The following is a 24,868-nucleotide window of genomic DNA, read 5'->3' on the forward strand; positions in this document are numbered from 1 at the left end:
AAAGAGATCCCTAAACTTTTCGAACACAAATTACAAGCACAGGGCGTGTCAGAGAATGCTGTGTTCATGACAGCATTATGACAGATCTTGATACATGAAATATGGGGGATGGGACATTTGAAGAACTGTGAAACAAAAAATGGGATTTAAGATTATACCTCTATCAACATTTTATAATGAACAATAGCCAAAGAAAGAAAAACAAAATGCAACTAGCTGATTGCACAAACTTCTGGCAACTACATATCAGTATTCACTTCCCTAACTTTCATTAACAGAAACACTTGACTCTAAATTGAAAGCTTGCCTTCACAATCTCTGAGAACTATAGCTTTTTTGCAGGTTTGTTTTCTTCTTTTTTTTTGTTGAGAGAAGTTGCAAGCTACACGGATAGTTCACAGGAGATGTAGCAACTCCTCATTCTGAAAGGAGTACTTTCTGAACAGTCAACAATACATGTATTATCCAGTCAACCTTGCCTAAGTTGAATTTATCTGAACTGAAGAAATGGCTTTGACTTAGAGAGAAAATTTGACTTACGAGGAATTAAAATCAATAGAATAAAAGAGAAGAGACCTTGCAAAGACCTTCAACTTGGCAATCATTTGACTTATTTGAGGTTGACTTAAGAAAGGTTGACTGTGCTTTTTTATGTTAGTAAGATGCTTTTGCCTTTCATGAATTCCACACTATTTACATTTAATGTCTTCAAGTTTATACAAGTCAATATTTGCAGGTCAAAATAAAAATAGAACAAAGCACGTAAATGGTAAACACATGCATAGCTCTACCTGTAAATGTACTGTACAGTCAAAACAATCTTTTGTTAATCTTATTCAAATTGCAATTTTGCAGAGCAAATTTTGCAGTATTTCACATTATTCTTAAGATTATTACTATTACTATTTACAACCAAGGAGGTATCATTACTCCTTGACACAACTATTGCTCATTTATGATTGCAGAAAGCACTTGGCAAAAAATGGCACTATCAATGCCCAATTATCACTGGATTATTTAGGTCTTGGATGATTTTGTTTAACTATGTCATAAAGAAGCTAATGTGGAGCAGACATGGTTCAATATTTATGATATATGTATGTATATACAGCAAGATTTCGACTTAAGTGGCTTTTTCAACAAATAATGTATTGGTGGCCCAGACAGGGCTACCAAACAATGTTTGAATGTGTACATTGTATTATCTTATTTGTTCTTCTCATCCTTAAATAGGGAAGAATAACTTGTGGCTCAGTGCTTGATGACTGCATAGATTTCAGCTGACTGACAAGACGAGGGTTTCAAATTGTCACCCGTCATTCCAGCCAAACTTTAAATCTGCCGAGAAAATTTTATCTCTCTGCGGAATTTCACGTCCAAATTTTATCAATCTAAATATAGAAGTACGTAGATACACCCTACTGTAAGACATACTTATATGAATATAGCATGATTCTAATATATTATTACCTGACACCACATTTTGGTGTCAGGTAAAGAATAATGTTCATGACCTAATTCATCATCACATATGTTAGACATGATGGACTAAGAACAGTCCGTGGTTTTAGCAGCCCTTCATCATTCCTGTCAATTTCATACAGTTATCCTAATAGTTTAAGATTAATTTAGTGTTTTATCAAAATTATTTCATTGTCACATGATTTCCTTTCTTACTCCTTGGTTACAGTGTGTTGTATTTGAACCACTTTATTATACCTGCCAATTCTCACATAATCACTATAGTGGTTTAATTTATCTTTTCAACATCTCATCAAATTATTTATTTTCATGTTTGTCGTTACCTTTTCTGGTTACTGAATTCATCGTCAGGCTGCCCAAAAATTAAATTTGATGATTTTGATGCCCAATTTGGGCCACCACATAAAGAATTTAATGTTGCTCCTTGTTTAAAACACATATACAGCTTCAGAGAATGCACATAAGACTTGTCTATTCATCTCTAAAATGGGCATTCCTTGAGCCCTGGATTCAGAAAGATTTCCTTTGAAAATTGCACCTTTATCTTTGAGGTTAAACGTCAGGGTGAGGAACACACCACACAACAGCTAGACCGGCACAAATTTCTGACACGTTTGGGAGCCCAGCTCGCCGACGTAGAAAGCCCCACTCTGCTGGCTGACTGCCACAAGGTGAGGTTTGGTGTCGTTCCCCGTGGGGATGGTGTCCAGTCTCAGGCATTCACCGATGGGGCCTGCCTTGGGTGGGGCCTTGACCAGGGCGATCTGATTGGACTGTAGCTGGGCCACGATGAAATGACCCTTGTCCTTACTAAGCCTGTAGAGACAGTGAGAACACAACAATCAGTGCAGAGAAGTCTCAGTCATTGTAAGCATCTGCACCCGCATGTTTTACTCTATGTGTATGTAACATTATTCACTTGCCTAAGGGCTGTCAAACTCTGCAGATCAAAAAACATACTGATGCACAATAAAAAACAAAACAAGCAAAACAAAAACAAAAAATAGAACAACAACATATCTTCAAGGTACAGATCACATTCTGGTATAAGAATAGAAATATTGCAAACAATAAAGTCTAATATATCAAATAAAAAAAATTAAAAAAGAACACTTTTCATTCAAAAATTATTTTCTTCACATTTTCATAAAGAAGAAACATTTAAAGCATAACAGATATCAGCTCTGCTATGTGTCGTTATTGATTTAAAATACAGAAAACATAATACCTCCAGTGTCCAGCAGAACAATGGACTGGAAGGTACCAGATTTCTGGGCCAACACTTGAGGACTTCTTTGTAATATTCTGCAGTGTTGCCCCCAGTCGCCCCCCCCCAAAAAAAAAAAAATATATATATATACACATATATATATATATATATATATATATATATATATATATATAAGTAGAGCAATCGTGGACGTAGCTAGATTGCCCTTCAGAGCACTGAATATAAATAATGAAGGAGCTACACTGGTGCTGTAAATGGTCGAGACCCCTTCTCTCGCTTTCTCTCTCTCTCTCTCTCTATATATATATATATATATATATATATATATATTAAAAAAAGCAGAAGAAAACCCAAATGAAAACTTGGAAGATAACAAAAAAAAAAGACACTTATCATCCTGGTAAAAGGTGGGCAGAAAAAAAAAATGAACCAATGGTATTACGAGTATTAAACAGGTATAACATAAGGATTTCAAAGCCTCATACTTTGTATTGTTTGAGGGTCACTTGTGTAGTCTCACCTGACTGAGTAGGGTTGACCATCTTTGAAACAGGAAGACCATTCCCCCAGAAGTTCCCCCGTCTTCGAGTCAAATGCCTGCAGCCGGCCGTTCATGCGGTCAGCCACCCACATGCGTCCTCCTTCATCAAGCTCCACACTGTGTGGGATGCGGAACTGGCCGGGGTTTGTTCCGTTTCTGCCAACACTCCAGATCGCCATGCCACCAGAATTCCCTATCATCAGATGTCACACTTTGTTATGAAAAGGTGTTCACTCTGAGTAGTCATGTCAATAAGATATAGGCCTATACAATACAAATGTATACAAACTTGAATGCATCTTCCAAGTAGTGAATATGCATGACATATTGATCATTATTTTGTTTGTTTAAGCAAAGTTTTAGTTTACCTTAGCCAACATACTGCATGTGGGTTTAATACTCAATTAGAGCATACAGCCCTAATCATCACAGAACATACACCTTCTGGGATATATGTAAAGGGTGTTCATAAATAACATTAATTCCACTTTCATGAATTTGTCGTTTAAGCACATGACCGTGTAATGAAATGAAAGCAAAGAATATTACATGTTGCTCATTTCAAAATCATACTATGAATACAGTTTATTGTAACATTATGATACTGAACCATGCAAATGAACACTTGTAGGCCATCACATCAGAAGTGAGGAATCAGTGTATAAAGGGTGAATTTCTTTTCCAGACAGGTTTTGGCACTTCCATTATTTCACTCTCTAAGCACTGAATGAGACCCCCACCCCCAATCAGTCTACCAGTAACTAATAATTGCATAGATGGAAAAACAAAACATATATTTCACATCGCCTGTATGCATTGCTTCTTTGTGCCTATGACCATATCAATAACAAAAAACACTGCGCATAAGGTTTATCCTCCACATCATGGGCAATTCACATAATTGCCAATCCCGAAATCCACAAATAATAGGGACACATGAGAAAATGAATTGCAATTTCTCATACATCACTATTAGCAAGTTTTTGACACACACACACACAAAAAAAAAACAAACAAACATACCTTTGAACAAAAGTTTCATTCTTGTTGAAAAATCAAGAAAATTCCTATCAAGTAAGAGAAGTTGGTAGGTATGCATCAATGTCCTCTATAGTTATTATCAATTTACGATGCAACACTTATCAGATGTGGGGGTGGAGAAGGTGGGAGTGCAAAAGCCCCAAGCATATTCAAATACTGAAAAAAAAAACCAGAAATATTTATATTTGTGAAACTTACAACCGAGTGCCAATTTTTCAAGGAGCCAAGATTCACAAAAATAAAATACAAATGAAAGTTTTTGTCTATAAAACTCATTGAATGCCTGAAGCAACTTGCGAGACTTTCATGAAATGAAAAAGGTTGTCAGCTTCAAAAGCCTCATGACACCAATATTTCTGGTTTTACAGCAATGCATCAAAAGCAATGGTGGCTGCCTCCTGAAACATACTCAGCGCCACTTTGACCACTCTGTTGTTGACTCCGCCATCCCCATCAGCGATGTACAGTGTGCCTTCCTCATTGAATGCTAGGTCAGCAACATTGCCAAACTGGAGTGGTTGAAGGGACGTCCCTGCCTTCCCTGCCACACCAAGCATCATGTCCAGGGCACCGTCTGTGCGCAGACGCTTCACAGTGTAGCCATAGGGACCTGACAAGTAAACAACAAAAATAATAATTTCTTAATGTTTGGTTATCGTGGTGTAGTAATTTTCTGACAGAGACATGTTCCCCAGGTTTATGGTAAATGTCTCATCCCAAACTGCTCTATGTTAACATTTAATGATTTATAAGGCATGAATTTGTGCAAACTTTACAATGTACTTTTCTTATCAAACAAATCTAAACAGGGTATGAAACTAAACAGCACAATTATAAAAAGAAAAATCCATCCTTACTGCATCACAGCACTTTGAAGAGCCAATATGCTACATACAGCATATATTGGCAAGAACAATTGTTACTGATAGTGTAAGTACCACAAAATAGCACAAACACACAGAACATACATGTGCCCCCCCCCAAAAAAAAAAACAAACAAACAAACAAACAAACAAACAAAACAAAACAAAACAAAACGATTAACTAAACAAAACAAAACAAATAAAAAAAATTGTTAGGAACTAGTCATGTTTCTTTCTAGAAGCAATGTCTTTGTTTTGTTTTAAGGATAATTTCTGATCATATATCATAATGGCATTGATATGTCCTAATGCACGAGGGATACAGGGTGGACATCAAACTGAATATTGCAACAATATCTACAGGATTTAAATTTTGATATTTCACTTTACATGATGGATGCATCTCCATGAGATGATTTTTGGTGCAAAATTTAAGGATGCAGTTAAATACCTATGATAAAGGCAAAACTACTAATAAAAAAATAAGCTGAAATGTGATGTAAGCACATGTGAAACTTGATGTCCAAAGAAATCTAGGCAATTTGTACTTGGATGACAACGAAGAAAACAGGATAAGTTTAAGCCCAATTTTATGTATACTTTCCATTCCACATATGAAAGACTTCGTGAAAATAATACCACATCCCTGTTATGAAACAATCAAAAGATGACATTTTCAATCTTCTGTGCTAAAATATCTCCAGTATGAAAATAAAAAGTATCCACAAAATATGTTATTTGTCACATAGACCACCTACTATGACACACCTTGAGACTTTAGTTTAGTAAACACACACAATCACCTTGGCTTGATGACCACTTTTGTGGTAAAATGGTTCTTATGTAATCATAAAGGATATCGTCGCTGGGGCGACAAGACCTCGTATCTATATGTCAAATGTTCAGGAAAGCCAAAAAACATGGCGGCCAAAGCACTATGGCGAATGGGATAGCCTTTCCTTTGACATACCATGGTGGCTCCATTTTGGGGGAAAGACAGTTGGGAGTTGGACAGGACATCACTTAAAGGCGATGGCTAGTAACTGATCAGTGGAAATCAGTGGGAATGCTGGGGGATGGTTGTTCCAATCATTGTGGGATTCATCCCCTTTAACTAATTATTTGACCATTAATCCAAAAAAAAAAAGTCATTTTCACCTAATTTGCAGATACAAGGTCTTGTCACCCCAGTGACGATATGTAATTGTAACTTTCATAAACATGCAGTGAACACAAAAAGTATGGATTTGTGTGAAGTTATCACACTACCTTTTAACAGCTCAGCCCTAATTGTAATCCTTACCATCACCAACATCTGTCACCCACACGTATCCTATCTGGTTTGTTTGGTTGTATTGGTATCTCATGCCGTGAAGGTCCTGTAGAACACTGCTGTTACTGTACGTGAAGTTTCTGAGGAGTTTGCCAGTCTCCTCTGCAAATACCAATATGTGTGGAATTCCATCTCCTCTCTGTGTAGAAATAATGTTCAAAACAAATTTTCAGTACTCTGTAAAGAAAAAAAAAGACACTGCATTTTTAACTACAATCCATTTCCCCAATTCAGTATAATGCATTCAAGTCACTCACATTTCAAAAGGTCAAACTTCATGAAAATGGAAGAATAGAACAGACTTTACCGTAAGTGTAATGTTAGATATTATTTACACTTTATCAATCAAAGCAAAAATGACAAATGTGAATAAAATTCAAGACGCATTGAAGGCATTTCCTCTGCACAGGAAGGAGGCTATGGTTTCATTGGCATTGGTTTGTTTGTTTGTTTTGTTTGTTTGTTTGTTCATTCGTTTGTTTGTCGGTCTGTCTGTGTGCAAAATCTCAAAATGTTGTGGACGGATTTGAATGAAACTTGTGGGAAAAGTTGATAATGACACAAGGAACAGATGGTTAGATTTTGGTAGTGATCTGGCAATTTATATGGACTTTTGAAGGATTTTTTAATCTTTTTGCAGGAAAGCTCAATGAACTTGGGAATTCAAGCTGTGCGCATTTGAAGCTCGCATACACACTCAGCTTGGGGCAAGGTGCCGCCGCGCAGCAGAAAGCTGATGATGTTAACAAAAGGTTTCTTTATTAGGAAATTGGATGATTTTCAAAATGTGAGTATGGGCGGAAATCAGCTGCTTGGCGGAGGTCTGCACACTCAGAGTGCTTTTCTACTAGTCAATAATTAAGACTTCCATTTATTCATTCATTCATTTTTGAAGTTTCACTTCATTCATCTCCTGTCTCTCACCATTCCAAAGAGCATCAAATGAATGCCAGCAGAATGGCATCTAAATGCAATTCCAAAAACACAGATTTATCAAAGTAAATGCTACATCACACACATAGACATGATAGTGGATCGTGCGATAATAAACACAATGTCATCTCATGGCAACATTGATTTAAAGCTAGAGCTAGAGGATTATATCAGCCCAAGCTCACGCACCAAGAGGTATGACAACCCTACACTACGTGTATCACCCTGATAAGTGCGATAACTATTCTATTTCACACGGCTCTAGCTCTTCAACAGCTCCTTCTTTCACAGACCAGTGAAGGATTTGAATGCTCTGCCGAGCAATATCAAACAGATTAATAAATTTGATACATTTAAAGAAGCGCTCCAGCCAGCGTCACCTCTCCGTGGCGTTGTAATTGTGATTAGCTACACATCACCATCACCAGTGCAGTGATCACTGACTCGTGCCGGATGACAAGTTTAAATTTACTCTTTTAAGAGTTTTTCAGATCCAGATCTCATACGTCACCACTGGTCACAGAATTGCACGATGCGCTCTTCAGAAGTTCAGTAGATACTAATACCTGGGCACTCTGTTGTCCACGTAGCTTCGCGTTTGGGCTGGTCACAGTAAATCTAGTTAGTAAAGCAGCTAGCACTAGCAGATAGATACAAGAAACTAACTACACGCAGCCGCTGTCGCGAAGCGACGCGGCTGCACCTGTATTCCTTCGCAGACGTTGTCATTTTTCAGTGTGGTTGTGCGACTACTTCATGAATATCTTTATTAATCATGGAAAACTAATACTTGTAAGGAATTATCGTAATCTATGATAATCATTCAATAATCGGTATGCGATTTTTTGTTTAATTACGTCAAAAACTCACCGAAATCTGTGGCTGAAATCAGGTCTGTAAACGTCCTTATTGCTTCACTCCTCATCTGCGTGTTATTATGAATGGCATTCACTCTCGTATACTACAACGTACAACGTAGGTAGTCGGAGAGGCGCCCTCTAGCTCTCCGACTACCTACGTTGTACGTTGTAGTATATGTATACGAGAGTGAATGCCATTCAAATAACACGCAGATGAGGAGTGAAGCAATAAGGACGTTTACAGACCTGATTTCAGCCACAGATTTCGGTGAGTTTTTGACGTAATTAAAAAAAAAAATCGCATACCGATTATTGAATGATTATCATTATAGATTACGATAATTCCTTGTATTTTAGTTTTCCACGATTAATAAAGATATTCATGAAGGAGTCGCACAACCACACTGAAAAACGAGATATGAAACTCGTCAGACTGACGAGTTAGGTGATACGCTTGGGGTTATCAGATGTCGGTCATCTGTGATCGACAAAGAAAAGACACCTTGAAGTTATAATTGAGTTTGCATGCAAAACCGTTTCCCTAACCTCTCGGCCACGGGACATCCACGGAAATAAGGCAAAAAAGAAATGTATAGATATTACAGGGAAAAAAGTCAATGCCCACTCAACCAACGTGGCCGCGTGAACATGTATTGCATTGCTAGACGGAAATGCGGCCTTGTAACTACTGATGTCGCTATGCCATTTCTGGCAACTTGGGAAAAATATGTGCCGTAAACATAAAACCTATAATCGGCTGGTTTTGATACCTTGCCTTTAATCACAATTTTCAGTGTGATGACGTCATCAAAGTACAAAACAATGATGTGGTCTTGAAAGACAATTGTTCAAAATACAACACCTTCGTCGTCGTCATTACATATTATGATCAGTTTGACAAAGTCAGCCTGCAAAATTTTGCAGCAGTCGAAGCAATATGGTCTCCAACACAAAAAAGAGGGATATGGTGTGTGTGTGTGTGTCTGTGTGTGTGTATAGGTGCGTTTATATACGAATGTGATTTCTACATGGACGGATATGTAATACAAAATTGAAGAAAAAAAAAGTAAAATAGCTGAGCATTTTGTTTCGTGATCTTGTGGGGTTCGAACCCGCACGTGTGCAACCTCACGTCTCTGAGACGTCGCCTTTAACCACTCGGCCATACGTCTCGACGAGAAAAAAAGAGGAACGTAAACTTATGTATGTGAAAGATGAATCAGGAATCGTTTTGTCCACATTCCATTCTCATTTTCAGTTCTAAACTGCAAAATTGTCAAACTAATGAGGAGATTTCAAAGAATAACATGCATGATTACTGCAGCTTATTGTCTCAGTTACCACACACTTAAGTTACAGAGGAAATGGAGCAAAATCATCTGAGATAAAGGTGCTTAAACGTTGTCAAGTCAATGCACATTAAAAAAAAAAAATCACCTCCCATAGAGATAACACGTAAACTTGTCTGATTTTGAGTCTTTACCTTTAATAACAATTTGAAGTATGATGGTAGGTCTTCTCGAACCAAGAGTGTGGAACGTAAGCTTCTACGTGAAAGATGAATCATGACGATCACCCGTGACCGACACATCTTCAAAGGGATCAGTTATTAGAAGTGGAAGCCCTCGTGCCAATCATATTGTCTCAGCAATTCCAAAGCAATGATACCCTTACATTTATGCATACCATAATTTCCCTCTGAAATCAATGGTAGGTATATTCATGTACAATTGCTTGCCTTGTCCATAAACTTTGCTTTACAAACTTTCAGTGAAACGTGTCATAACATAATTCTGTAACTCCATTAGCAGGGATGGACTTCATAAAGAAAGATATATCAAATTGAATGCTTAGCGCGTATAACTAAGGGGGATTTTAGCCTGATGCTCTGTTCTTCACTGCTCAGATACCAACAACACTCATTACCTACGGCTACGTATAGAGAAACAGCCATGACGAAAATAAGTTTTTCCTTTTCTTTGGCAGATAGACACACAACCCCTTTAAACCACACTAAAATTGACATGGAGGGACATGAAAAAGTTCATTACTACTACTAAACAGTGATGCCTTCTACTCATGTGGCACAAGATACCTCTATAGCAACATAAAACCTGTCTACAACTCCGTTATTGCGTCAAACAATAACATCCTGGAATTTCAAAGAGATGAGCGAGACGCCATACACCTGGCCTAGAGTTAATTCATTCAGTTGCCATTCCTGCTCCAGTTGAGTTATGCAAATTATTTTCCGACCTGTCTTGTGACAGTGTAACAGGAACAAACGTAGAGAAAAATAAAGAGAAAAGGAAAGGTGGCAAGCGGGGTACTGTACCAAGGGCAATTTAAACAATACGTATGATAAATGAAGCAAATCCAACCTCCAGCCTCCGACAAACAAAAAGGAACTTGAGCGACTGTGTGTCGTGGGGTAGTATAATTGATAAGATAATACGATAAATGACATCGATCGGAATAAAGCTGAACTGCCAAAAGAAACACAAAGAAAGAGAGAGAGAAAAAAATGAAAGCGTCCTGCGGGTCTCGAACATCTCGTCCTAAGGTAGTGCATAATGACCATGCAGCGCGCTAAGTGACTATAAAGCCACACGGCTGTACCGAAGATTGGATGTGAAATTTATCTTTAATCTTATATATATATATATATATATATATATATATACATATATATATTTATCTTAAATATTTATACCATATACAACATGAAAAAGTTCATTACTACTACTAAACAGTGATGCTTTCCATTCATGTGGCACAAGATACCTCTATAGCAAGATATAACCTGTCTACAACTCCGTTTTAGTTTTTTTTTTTATTGGGTCAAACAATAACAACCTGGAATTTCAAAGAGATGAGCGAGATGCCATACACCTGGACTAGAGTTAATCAATTCAGCTCCCATTCCTGCAAGTTATTTAAACGTACATGTTCCTACCTATCCTGTTACAGTATAACAATAACCAATGAAGAGAAAAGGAAAGAGCAAACGAAAGGTGGCAAGCGGGACACTGTAACAAGGGGCAATTTACAACATTAAGTGTGACAAAATTAATGAAGCAAACCCAATCTCCAAACTCCAATACAAAACAAGGGAAATAGAGCAGCCGTGTTCACGGGTTACGTACACTTGATAAAATAATACGATAAATAACATCGGAGTAAAGCTGAACTGCCGAAAAAAAAAGAGAAAAAAAGAAAGAACGGATAAAACTCCTGCGGGAGTCGAACCTCTCGCCCTCCGGTATGGTGTTATGAACAACCAGCGCGCTAACCGATTATGCCACATGGCTGTCCTGAAGATCGAGTGCGAAACTTAAATCTAAATACTATCGTGACAGTGTTGACTTGTGATGGCGCTATTCAACTTCCCACAAGTGGCAGCGTGGATTCGATCAATATATAGTTGCAAAGAAAATTTCGGAATCGTTCCGTACAGATTGCATTCTCATTTTCAGTTTTAAATTGCAAAATTGTCAACCTGATGAGGAGATTTGAAAACATAAAATGCATGATTACTAAAGCTTATTGTCTCAGCTACAACATATTTATGTTTCGGAGGAAATGGAGTAAAATCAGATGAGGTAAAGGTGCTTAAACGTTGTCAAGTCAATGCATGGTTTAAAAAAAAAATCACCTCCCATAGACATAACACGTAAACTTGTCTGATTTTGAGTCTTTACCTTTAATCACAATTTCTAATATGATGACGTCATCATATTTCAAAACCATCACATGGACTTGAAAGGCAAATGTTCAAAGTGCAACATATATGAATTTGGGGTAATATTGAGCTTAAACAACAGAGATACGAGCAAATGAATGTCAGAAACAGTACCTCAAAAAAATCAATTCCACTTTTTTTATTTAAAATGACGATATGATGATGTCATCGCGTTTTCCTGGCAATACTGATACTTGGAATGTTATTTACAATTCATATACTTTTGTAATATGCAATAGAAATATAGGATCAACGGACGATTTAAAGAGCTATGGCGAAATAAACAAAGACATGTTTTTTCACTATATTTGCAGAAAGACGCGCACGCGGAATTTCAACTTTGACGCCAGTGCATTCCTTTGTTATAGGTCGAAATCGATCGGAAATCAATGGATATTATTACTCAAAGTATCAGGAATCCAAATCAGTCAAAAAAATTGCATTTTCATGTTGCTTACGGGCTCTGCGCGCGAAATTGCGCGGACGGACGCGCACGCGAGAAAATGTTTGAAACGCTTAAAATTGTCTGAAACTTCGAGATTTCCCATTGGGAAGTCATTTTGAGCCTTTTAAATTTTTGATGCGCGCTTACGCGCGCGTAATGATGACCTGTGTAACTAGCGTTAAAAAGTAAGATAGAGCGTGACCTGAACTTCATGTCCACCGAAAATGATACAGAAATGACATCTAGTTATGAAGTTATGATCGATCATGTGACAAGGTCCGAAAATCACAAAATGGCGCCTAGATGACGTCATAGATATGTTACTGTCATGAAAACCTTATTGTGGCTAGATTTTGTCATGAGACATGTTGACTGAAAATGTCATGTTATTTCGTAATGTCATTCTTGAGATATTGACGACACAAAATTGTCCAGAAAGAAAGAAGAATAAAAAAAAATAAAGAGAGATTTTGACAATCACAATAGGTGATACGCTGATAGCGTATCACCTAATGACAACGTCTGCGAAGGAATATTAGAGGTGCAGCCGCTGTCTCTACAGCGGCTGCGTGTAGCTAACAAGAAACGTATAATAACATACACAAAACACAATAGGTGGGACGGTGACTTAAAACGAAAACTTAACCCTACCTGAGAGACGAAGACTTCGCCATTTCTGTCATCTACAGCAGCGCTGTAAACTGGTCCCTGGAATGCATCAGAATCTACTGGCCACTGTGGATCGAGTTTGTAGTAAGTACTGCCGTCAGTTTGTAGGCAAAGGAAGAATAACAGTGCTAACTGCTTCATTGTAACGTTACACTGGTAAGTACTAAGGTATGGTATGGAGGTGTGAGCAGTCACGTGTGCAGTCAGGTGAGCTCGAAGTCACATGATCTGTACGTCATTGAGCCCATGCATTTGTTTTGATTTTCAGCACCTGGTCTCGAAATTCGGAACAATAGACATCGTGCACGGTCTCAGTCCAAGTGAGATGATCTGACGAATTAAAGGGATCGTATAGTTTTGGTTGAGAACTAATTTCAGCTTTCTAACATTTTCGGGTAAGATAATGAGAAACCTCTTATGAAATATGAAAGAGCATGTAATTCCATGAGGAATTCAACGTTTATTTGATGAAAATTGCTTTTTAAATGGCTGAGATATCCAAAACAGCTAGAGCGATTCTAAGTGTGGGACCCACACTTTATTACGATCGCTTTGTTTTCCTTTGTTTTTGGATATTTCAGTCATTCCCAACCCGATTTTCATCAAATAAACTTTTAATTCCTCTGAAAATGGTGCTCTGTATTATTTCATAAGTGTTTTCTTGGTATCTCGCAAAAAGTTAAATTATGCCCAATTCTCATCTCCACCAGTACTGTACCATCCCTTTAAGCACACTGATAATCAAACTTTCAACCACACCACTCAAATAGGGGTTTCTTCAGTTTTTCTTGTTTATTTATTTTCTTACCGAAAATTGCTGCATTCACTCAGTCCACGTATATGCGATTATGTGAATGAGGTTTCATTCTTTTTAGCAACGGTCACGAAATTTTGCATGGTTGAAGAATAACGTCTCCCCACGTTGTCTATGAAATCTTACCGTAATACACCTCGTATCATGCAGAGTTTAAAAAAAAAAGAAATAAAAACCTAACCCCGAGTCACCTGAGAACATACTGGAAAACCGTCTTGTACAGAGAATAACGAATTAATTTTTCGGGGCTCGAATGAGTTCACAGGAAAATTAGAGTAGGTTAACCCTCCATTATTAGAAGTAGTGATAGCCTTGAGTATCTTTTTTAGGTAGAAATGTGCGCTTTATAAGAGTCTCACTATTATTATTATAGCTAGAGATGGTAACGTGAGCTGCTCTCAACAGTCAGGAAACAACAGATGCAGGCTTGATGGGGTCAGGTCACGCGGATGAGGCAAACGGGATATATAGTCCTGACTGAATTTGTAAACTGCAAATGAACAGTGCGCAGCCAAAAACAGTTCGCTTTCCTTTCCACAATGTCTTGGATAACTGGCGAAAGAATCACATCGCCATTCGTTCTTTCTGAGGACAATAAATTCCCTGTCCTCGGAAATTGTTGCAGCGCCATCTGTGTGAGCATTCTGTAACCGACTAACGGTTGATCACAGTGGCCAGTCTTTGTTCTTCATAATTATTTGTTATGTCTTTGTAAATATCTGTAAATAAACTGTATTATAATGTAAATGACATAGTATGTAAGAAACTTCAGCTTGTTGGAGAAGGCAGACTTAACCAGAAGAAGAAGAAAAAGAAGAAGAAGAAGACCATCCACATTGTTGCACTCGTCACCTCTACTTTGAGTCTCGTTCAAAGAGATTAATTGGTCTCGTTCTACTCCAGAAATAAAAATTTGACGTCATAATCAAAGCGCATCTAAAAACATGAGCTGCGCGCCTCATGCAAGAAATTTTGCGTGGTAACCAAAGTTACTAGAACGCGCACTTGCTCATCTTTGGCACTTGGGGGATGGTAATAAACGTAAAACAGAGAGGGATTTCTCAAGATTGCTTCAAAACAATAAGCCATCAGTAGGCCATCATAATCCCTTCAAGCACAATTTGAAGAGATTCCAATGTATCATTTCCCGACTCTGTGGGAAGAGGATCCTCTTCTGTTCGATGATTCATCGGAAAGAACCATGCTGATTCGAGAGTTCGATGAAATGTTTGTAAGTATTGATATTTCACTTCAGTTTGCTAATGTTGACAGTTTGGCATGCCGACAGTTGTGTATCTCTTACACAGTGACTTCGTTCAGTTTGTCGTTTGTGTTTGGAATTATTGTATTTTTGTTTTTGATGATGCTGGTGCATCGAATCCCCTTCAAGAACATCCCAAACTCATACGTGTCATACACGTATATGAGCATCTGACATAACACTTTAAACAAATTTAGTATGATTTACCATTATATACCGTCCACGTGATCCCTAGTCATGGAAGAACATGAAGCACAAGATTGGATACAGGGCTCTTGTGTGCGTGGAAGTGTGTTTGTATATATATGCGAGTGATCGAAAGAATACACGTCGTATATGGGTAAAGATCGATAAGTTATTTATTGGAAAGATAATGTTATCAAAAGCTATCTTAAAACATTAATTTGAATGTCATGACAATTCAGAGGCAGTGGCCGGGAAGGAGGAGGGGGGGGGGGGGGTGGGAAGGCTTTGGACACACAAAAAAATAGACCTCTAGATCGAGAACAACGCACGGAAATTCTGCCCGTCAAAGCGCTGGGGAAAGGGAGGGAATAAAATTATTGAATAAAATTAGATTCGTATTATTGAATTAAGTTACCCAGAATAAGGTTTCCCATTAATCTTTGACCCCCGCATCTATCATGGAGGCCTGAATTGCTTGTAAAATATAATGTTTTATTCAGTATTTTCCCATACATTAATTTTTCTTTGGGGGGGGGGGGAGGAGACGAGGCAAAGTTCATGTAGAAGTCAACGACCTGCTTCTCGCATCCATCACCATTTCAATTGCTTTTCTTTTTATTTCAAGTGGAGGTCTTCATGGTCATTCTTTGGTTATTGTGATAGTTATTGTGTTATTTCGTCAGCAGGGGAAACAACAACCAAACCTCTCGATAGACATCGCTCATCCAAGCGGCCGAAATGAAAGCAACTCTTTTGCAAACATTTTCACCTGTGACATGGCTGGTAAGTGAGTAGGAAACAAAATGCACTTGAATTTTTAGACAAAATACTTATCCCTTTTCCAAATTTGACTTTTGCTTGAAGTCGCTCTACCAAATGATTAGGTAGATCAGGTGATTGTCGTATACTGAGACAATCACCCATAAGTACAGCATTGCCCATCCATTATTCGTGGTTAAGATGAGCTTTGGGGAAAATTGCAGTTTATTTTGTCAAAATTAACATGTTTCAGGGAAAATGTTGACAAGTTTAGATTTTGAATTCTTCGAACATACAGTTTTTTTGACTTTTTATGATTGCAGCCAAAAAAAAAAAAGTTCCCAGATTTAACAATATAGAAGAAGTTTGCCAAAAACGTGTAAAAGGTGTCGCATCCTTCTTTATGGGTAGAAGAATTAGGCCTATTGTGGTGATCAGTCAAGTTCTGTGAACGTCGAACACGCATACCCAGTTCCATTCGGTCAAAATTTCTTGAAGAGAGTATGCTAGCTATTGTGTTTGTTTATCCTTTCAAACATTGATTTACACCAGGATACCACGGGGAGGATGGTAACAACATGACCCAGATAAATCCAAACTTGTTCCTGTCCAGTGGGGACACAGTCTCTGCTTCGTCTCTGGGAGACCTTTTGCGGCCACCACAACATCCGCATCCTTCTCCAACCAGAGGATGGTGTGACAGCACGCCATCCAATGATGACAGTAGTTGCATCTCCTCGAGGTTCACGCCGCATCAGAAAGAACCCTCTCTACAAAACCACCTGCCGGGAAATTCCAGTTCAAAGGTCATAACGATCATCAAGCTGCCGGATGGGAATCTCTACATGTCGCCAGGGCCGGAGGATTTGAACGAGCATCAGTCAGTCGGGGATGATTCCACGACTCTTCAGCCACCTCGAGAGCCATCTTCTAGCAGGAAACTACCCTGCAATATTGGCACCTGTGCTCCCTCAAATACCTCATCCTCGTCTGTACAACAATCTCCAAAAAGAAAGATGAACCAGCGAAGCGGAGGTCTGACTCCTAGGCAACTCTTTCCTCCGGACAAGCCGAGTTCGTGGCAACAAACAAATTCTACAACACCCTCGAAAGTAGGATACATCGTTCAGACACCTCGTGGTAAACCGGATTTGAGCAATCTACCAGCGAATATCTTCAAAAATCTGGAAGTAATACGAACTCATCGTCGAAGCTCGTATGCCGATGGCGATTCACTTGTCGAGGTCCAACCGGCGACTCTTCCTGGATCTCCGACAATGTTCGCATACCAGGACGCTGAGGGCGCCATCCGTGTGCCCATGGACATACAGAGCAATCAAAAAGCGCTTGCTGTCTACCGTAGCATGACCCCAACGACAACGCCCATAAAGAAGTGCGTTCGGACTTCGATCGGCAGTCCATGTGCTGTCAGTAAGCCAGCTGGTGTCATCCCAAATGGCACATTCCCGCCTAAGTATTCCTACACGAAGTCGACCGAAGATGTCACGAAATCACATTCGCCAAAAGCCAGCAAGAACACAATTTGTGAAGTACGAGAAAATCATGTCAAAACTGAGAAGGCCAACGATCGCATCAAAGCGATTATCGACGAGTGGAAACGACTGCAAGACACTCTGTGAAGTATCAACGTTAATTACAGGAGAGGATTGTTTCATCAATTGCATTTTGCGGAAAAACAATCAGATTAAACAATGTCATGTAAGGACATTCGCGAAGAAGGAATCTCAGCCAGCTTCCATGAAACGGAAAAAAAAACTACATCCTGTAGTACCGAAATGTGTTCAGCAAGTGTGAAATGAGACATCCCTGCCTTTCGAGCCCTGTGCAGGCTGGCTCCTGCTATACCCTGGGTTGCGTGCACATCCAATTCATATCATGAAATGTGATTATTTCCCAATTTTTGACAGAAGCAGCTATACGGGAAAATCAGAGAAATTCAGCTCACCTGAGCCAAGAGCTCAAGTAAGCTATTGAAATCATTCATTGTTCGGCGTCCGCCGTCCGTCACGCGTCGCGCGTCGTGTGTCGTACGTTGCTCGTAGTGCGTAAACATTTCTACATTTTCAGCTTCTTTTTTTTTATTTGAAAATCTCATCAGCCCATGGCTGATTCTCACCAATCTTATCAAATGTCAATCCCAGGGTGATAGGAACTGAATCCCTCTCCTGAGGGAGGGGGTGGAGCAAGGAGCTTCCCAAAGCCTTTAAAAATCTTCTTTTTTAGACACAGAAGTTAGCATGGTTAGTGCCATGAGTAAGTTCATTGGTGAGTGCAGTTTCGAGTTTGTTAAAGGGGGAGGGGGCGGCGGATCACAGCCAGGACCAATTTCAACATTTCAGCTTCTTGATATTTTTTTTTTTTTTCAATTTGCAATGGGAGGTATGATTGCCATAGGATGATAAAATGTATTGTACAATGGACACCCTATACCTTACTCGGGGACACCAATAGATTGTCAAGAACCCAAGTATGAAAAAATCTTTAAAAAGAAATCTTGTACTATAAAAGTCGAAATCATCATAGAATTAAATTGTATAAGTATAAAACGTTTGTGAGTGCAGTTTCATTTGTGTTGAATGTCAGATCTAGGGGCATCCCATGCGGGGTGGGGCAATATTCATTTTACATCTTCACCTGATAACGCATGATCAAATTTGTCATCAAACGTCGCACGCATTATCGCTACCGTCATAACATAGGCCTACCATGCACCCCTCTGGTAGTCCCCGTAGGACCTCAGAGCCCCCCCCCCCCCCCCCCCAAAAAAAAAAAAAGAGAAAAAGAAAAAGAAATCTTCAATGAAAGCAGAAGCGTTCACAGTAAATCATATTTGTGATTTAACTTTCACGTTTGTTTCTGGCAGATCCAGGGTGCCCTCCCATCCAGGGGCGAGACTAAATTGGAGGCCAGTATACGGCCAGTTTACACATTTTTCTTTATTTTATTTTGAAAAAAGCATGGTCACTGTTTTTTCTAAAAACAAACTTTGCAGGTACTATGGCTATTGTGGTAGAAAATGCAAACAAGGCAAATGGACACCACCCCCCCCCCCCTACCCTAATCTCCCCCTCCCCGAGCTTCCAAGTGCGCTCTGTTCTCCTTAGGCAGAATTCTGTAAGAATGCGTGGAAGGTGAAACTTGCGATTCTCAGAAGAGATGATGATCTGTATCTGGCTCTGTAATTTTGTCTATGTCATACCATTTCTATGTCGGTTGCAAAATCATCAAAGCCTCTAAACTGGTAATCTATAACTTATTTCACAATGGCAACACAATCTCAGAAGATGGATTTTCCCCTAATTTTGTGCATTTGATGTAATTAATCATATCCCAATCTTTCTCTGTAATACAGAGTCCGCAGTAAAGTTAACTGACATGATTATAATACCTGCAGCAAAATTTCCCCCGGACTTCGAGGGTTAAGGCCTCGGCACACTGAGCACCGTAACGGGAACGGTCCGGTTTTTTGCTATGGTGCGCCAAAAATGTCTGGTTCTGGTCCTATTGCAATATCACTTCCCCGCTAATAATTTTGTTACAAAATAAATGTTCAACTGTTGATTATGTTGCTCTTGATTTTGACATAAGAATTGAAGTTTGTGTGGTTTTATACCGAATTATTAATTCTTTTAAACAGAACCATGGACATGGTTTCTTTTGGCGTACCATAGCAAAAAACCGGACAGTTGCCGTTGTCATGTACGGTGTGCCGAGGTAATTATCAATACATCGCAGAACTTTTGTCTCGAAACGTGAAATAAAATCTGAACTTGCAATGATTATTAGAACCCTTAGAGCCCAAGTCGAAATAGAAGGTAGAAATCACCATAAAGTAGTTCATAAGACAAGTTTTCGGATACATTGTATTAACACACTCATAGTTCAATCATAGTATAGTTTGCACTGCATGGATGTAGGGACATTTCGTCTGCGGAAACATTCCGCCCCCTTCCTATAGGAAATGTTAATCATGATACTGATTTTATTGAAAGCTGACTATGTATTTTAATCAGCTGTTAATCGTGTAATGAATAATGTGGTTTGATAGACAATTGAGTGCAATCATGTTAAACAAACACCTTATGCAGTTATGAATAACAACTGAAATAGAACCCTCAATCAGGGAAAGTGACGATTATGCCAATTGAAACTGGAATAAAAACTTCATAAAAGAGAATGCGAATAAGTTATGACTCATTGCGTGGTTATTTATACGTGCTGATTTACCAGGTACACCTATTTGCCATCCCAACAATAACATTGTTATGAAATATGGTAACTATGGAATTTAGCCTAAACCCACTCGGCTTCGCCTCCCACGGGTGGGTTAAGCATTCCATATTCACCTTATGCACACAATTCCTACTGACACACTCAGACCCGCGCATACTGATGCACAAAAATATTGTATTCATCCCTGCAAAAAAAGTACTGCTATATTCACTATCGAAGTAGGGGCTGGTAATATATGCTTTACAATATAATGCTACCAATGCACGACCACTGCATTTCCTTTAATTGTCATAATGTAACACTAACCCTCTTTTTTTCATGCGAACAGTTACCAGTTACTAGACTCTTTACACTCATCTACTGCACATCACTATTCTAGACCATTAATGCTATAGTATACAATAACCATGCATCAAGTATACTATATAGATGCTATAGTCGAGAGTAAGACGTTGCAACAGTTCTATAATATATAACCCATAGTTGTAGTAGTAGTAATAGTAGTAGTAGTATTCAGAGTAGTAGTAGTAGTAGTAGTAGTAGTAGTGTATAAGTAGTAGTAGTAGTAGTATAGTAGTAGCAGTTGTAGTTGTAGCATAGTAGTAGTAATAGTAATAGTAATAGTAGTAGTACTTAAGTAAACATAATATTCCTAAATAATACTATACTGCTACTACTATTACTTCTATACTACTACTATTACAACTGTATGGATTATTATATACCACTTTTGCAATGTCTTACTCTCGACTCTTGTATACTTTCTTGCTTTTACACTCACCTGCACAGTTCCAATTTCATCTCTTCAAGAACGTTGCGGTAGCTCGTAATTTTGTCACATGAGTGAAATGTTTAACTTTTTCTTGCATCATTAATCTGTCAAGGAGCGCATTTGATTTTGTTCGGGAGATTTTTTTTTTTTTAATTTACGTCGGGGTCGGGATTCCTATCAATATTTAAACCAGCACAATCCTCGATGTTTCTTTCTCTTTAAAAAGAAAAAAAATTGCTTGTATCCCTTCGAATGCTTTGTTTGCTAATCTTTATTTCACGGGCAGATTTGATCTCATTCTCATAAGTGAAGAAGATCCATTTCATCAGTGACGCAGGTCATATCTATCATTACACGACAGTTTTGTACTGTACAATCGCAAATTGCCCTATACTAGGCCGAAAATAATCTCATGAGAGAAATTAACCACGATTGCCTCTTGTGGAAATAGTAGATGCAGCATCCATCAGACACAAAAGGTAGTAATCTTTATAAAGCATTTACACATGGACACTTTACTAAGGCATGTTCATCGCCTATACCAGTGTGGACGCGTTAGTTCTGTACGTGTGCCTAGATTTTGCTCTGGTTGTCACAAGACAGTGTGTAGCCCAATCGTATCTTCTTTACTTGAATGGAACAAGCTAGATTATTCAATTAGATCAGCTTCTTCCATATATTCATTTAAGAGATTGTTTAAACAAAGTTGTTATTTGTAAGTAACACACCAAATTTACTCTGGGCTAGCTAACCATTCCTCTTGCGAAAAGCTGTTGTTTTAAGACTCAAAGACTTACTTTTCGTGATTTTTCTGATAGCAACATCGATAGACTCAGGAGAGATTGTTGGCTGCTAATTGGGAAGAAGTTTTTGGTATTGACAACGATGTAGAAACTGCATTTCATATTTTTTTGGATAAATTTTCTAGGTTTTATGATGAAATTATTCCATTACGACAATCCATCCGTTCTACCTATAAAAAAGCACCAAGAATGCCTTGGATCACCAAATCCCTCCTTAAGTCTATCAATCATAAGAATAATCTATTTTGTAAATACAAGAGGAATCCGAATGAAAATACGAAAGGTAAATATGTTCGTTATCGTAACATTGTTACAACAACTTTGAGACTTGCTAAGAGGAGTTATTTCACGAGGCAGTTTGACCTTTACAAAAATGATACCAAGAGTACGTGGAAGGTGATTAATGAAGTTCTCAGAGTTTAAGATAAATCGGAACAAGTGAAGGAAATATTTCAGCATGGTATCTCGATCCAAAATCCGGTACATGTTGCTAATGCGTTTAATGATTTTTTTGTAGATTTAGGCCCTAGACTTGCTAGTAATATCCCAGTAACAGATAAAGAATTTCATTATTTTCTTACTGATCCAAATCCTCAATCTGTGTTTTTTACTCCCATCCAAGAATACGAGGCGAGGGATGTAGTTCTTAAGTTGAAAGCAAAAAAGAGTGCTGGACATGATGGTATTACAAATTTTTTACTGAAAAATATCATATCCGCAATATTGTCTCCTTTAACGTATATATTTAATTTGTCCCTTGTTACTGGCGTAGTGCCTAGTCAAATGAAAATTGCTAAAGTTGTTCCGATTTACAAAAAAGGTAATAAACAAGATGTAAGTAACTATCGTCCAATTTCTCTTTTGACGGCGATGTCTAAGATTCTCGAACAGTTGATATATTCTCGTGTAATTAAGTTCTTAAACGAATGTAATATTTTTTGTGAGTGTCAGTTTGGATTTAGGAAAAAACACTCTACTACTCACGCTGTGTTTGCTTTTATCGATAAAGTAGCCCACGCTATTGACGACTCATCACATACTGTTCCTGGACCTGTCCAAGGCCTTTGACACTATCGATCACGGTATTTTGTTATACAAACTCTCGCATTATGGGATACGTGGAAACGCCTTGGACTGGTTCAGGAGCTATCTAACTAACAGGAAACAGTTTGTAAATATTAACGGCTTCAGTTCCAGTTTAAAAACACTATCTTGTGGAGTCCCTCAAGGATCCCTTTTAGGCCCACTTTTGTTTATTCTTTACATAAATGACTTCAAAAATTCATCTAATGTCTTATCTTTTCTTCTTTTTGCCGATGACTCTAATATCTTCTTATCACATCGAAACCCAACAACCCTTTTAGATGTAGTGAACAGAGAATTAAAGGGGTGCACGTCACGAGACCGACACCCACGAGTCATACAGCCCACAAGTTATACAGCTCACAAGTCATACAGCCCACGAGTCATACAGCTCACAAGTCATACAGCCCACCAGTTATACAGCCCACGAGTTCGACACTGAGTGAATAAAGCCCACGAGTTCGACATCAAGCAAGATAAGCCCAGGAGTTATACGGCTCACGAGACCGACACTACGCACAAGAGGCTCATGAGACCGACAGTAAGCAAACAAAGCCCACGAGACCGACACTACACTTAAAAGGTCCACGAGACCGACGCTACGCATACAAGGCTCACGAGACCGACATTACGCAAAAGAGGTTCACGAGACCGACACTAAGCAAAGAAGGCCCACGAGACCGACAGGATGAACAGCGCCACCTATAGACCATGAAATTGTATAGGGTGTCCTGATAATAGCATAGGAAGATATGAGAGATAGAAAAGAAGAGTTGCCATCTCCGGCAGGGTGTTACCCCATCTTTAATTGTGTTTGCATGGGTGTGTGTTTGTGAAAAAAAAAATGAACAAAGTACAGTAAAAGTGTGTAACAGATCTTTCCACAATAAACCTGCGAGGGTGTTGATTTAGTATCAATAAAAAATAAAAAATGACATAATCGTCTATAAAGGTAGCGTTAGGGATTCGGAAAAAAAACAGATGCATCCATGAAAACAGCTATTGTATTTCACGATAAAATGTACTGTTCGGAGGAGAATAACACAAGCCACAAAATTGAGGTGAATCCCTGCGATATAAAACGTTTTAATCAGTAGAATTACATTTATAGTTACAGAGAAAATTACAGATAGATCTTACTGCAAAACGTCAAAGCAGGAGGGTAGAATATCTAAAATAGAATAAGTAACTAGTGCATCGGGAAAGAGAAGAGGTAAAATTCACATCTTGTCCATCTTCTAGCCAAAAACTGGGAAAGCCTATTAGAATAGCACAATGGCATTATCAAAGCTCTAAAATTAATCCATACATCGTTATTGTCCTCTTTTAAATTCATTTGTGTTTTTTGTCTCTTTTTTTGGGGGGGGGAGATGAAGAATACTAATTCTTCTATTTTTTTTTTTTTTTTTTTTGGGGGGGGGGGCGGGGGCATGAAGAATACAATTCAATTTTTCTACTTAATTACAATGTCGCTCCCTGACACACTTGCCCCTCCCCCCCCCCCCCCGAAGTATGTAGAAATACATATTTGATGACGTTCATAATTATGTAGATGGTCACCATCTTTCAATTGATAGCGTTACGAAATTACACCCGCCAGTATGTTATTTTTCCGTTCATGGAACACCCTGTACAGGTGATTGACATGTAGATGGCGCTGTTTATCCTGTCGGTCTCGTGGGCCTTCTTTGCGTACTGTCGGTCTCGTGGGCTTTCTTTGCTTAGTGTCGGTCTCGTGAGCCTTTTTAGCTTAGTGTCGGTCTCGTGGGCCTTTTTTGCCTACTGTCGGTCTCGTG

The 24,868-nt window shown here is 38.6% G+C and overlaps 2 protein-coding genes across 3 annotated transcripts; one reads left to right on the plus strand and one right to left on the minus strand.

Moving 5' to 3' along the window:
- Window positions 1-1,945: 1,945 nt before the first annotated feature.
- LOC140244731 (NHL repeat-containing protein 3-like) lies at window positions 1,946-13,285 on the minus strand. Its single transcript, XM_072324344.1, has 5 exons — window positions 13,123-13,285; window positions 6,462-6,630; window positions 4,705-4,905; window positions 3,234-3,447; window positions 1,946-2,298 (listed from the first exon to the last, which is right to left on the minus strand). The coding sequence occupies exons 1-5, from the start codon at window positions 13,279-13,281 to the stop codon at window positions 2,070-2,072; spliced, it is 972 nt and encodes a 323-aa protein (XP_072180445.1). The 5' UTR covers window positions 13,282-13,285; the 3' UTR covers window positions 1,946-2,069.
- Window positions 13,286-15,016: 1,731 nt separating this feature from the next.
- On the plus strand, window positions 15,017-20,357 carry LOC140244503 (uncharacterized). Of its 2 annotated transcripts, none has more exons than XM_072324131.1 (3): window positions 15,017-15,185; window positions 16,085-16,184; window positions 16,713-20,357. In XM_072324131.1, exons 1-3 carry the CDS (start codon window positions 15,090-15,092, stop codon window positions 17,798-17,800), a joined length of 1,284 nt encoding a protein of 427 aa, XP_072180232.1. In that variant the 5' UTR covers window positions 15,017-15,089; the 3' UTR covers window positions 17,801-20,357. The 2 variants fall into 2 exon arrangements, with proteins under 2 accessions (XP_072180232.1, XP_072180233.1); XM_072324132.1 differs by having other exon boundaries at window positions 16,088-16,184.
- Window positions 20,358-24,868: the final 4,511 nt, after the last annotated feature.

The sequence above is a fragment of the Diadema setosum genome, chromosome 21 (assembly GCF_964275005.1).
Source record: "Diadema setosum chromosome 21, eeDiaSeto1, whole genome shotgun sequence".
Taxonomy (NCBI): Eukaryota; Metazoa; Echinodermata; class Echinoidea; order Diadematoida; family Diadematidae; genus Diadema; species Diadema setosum.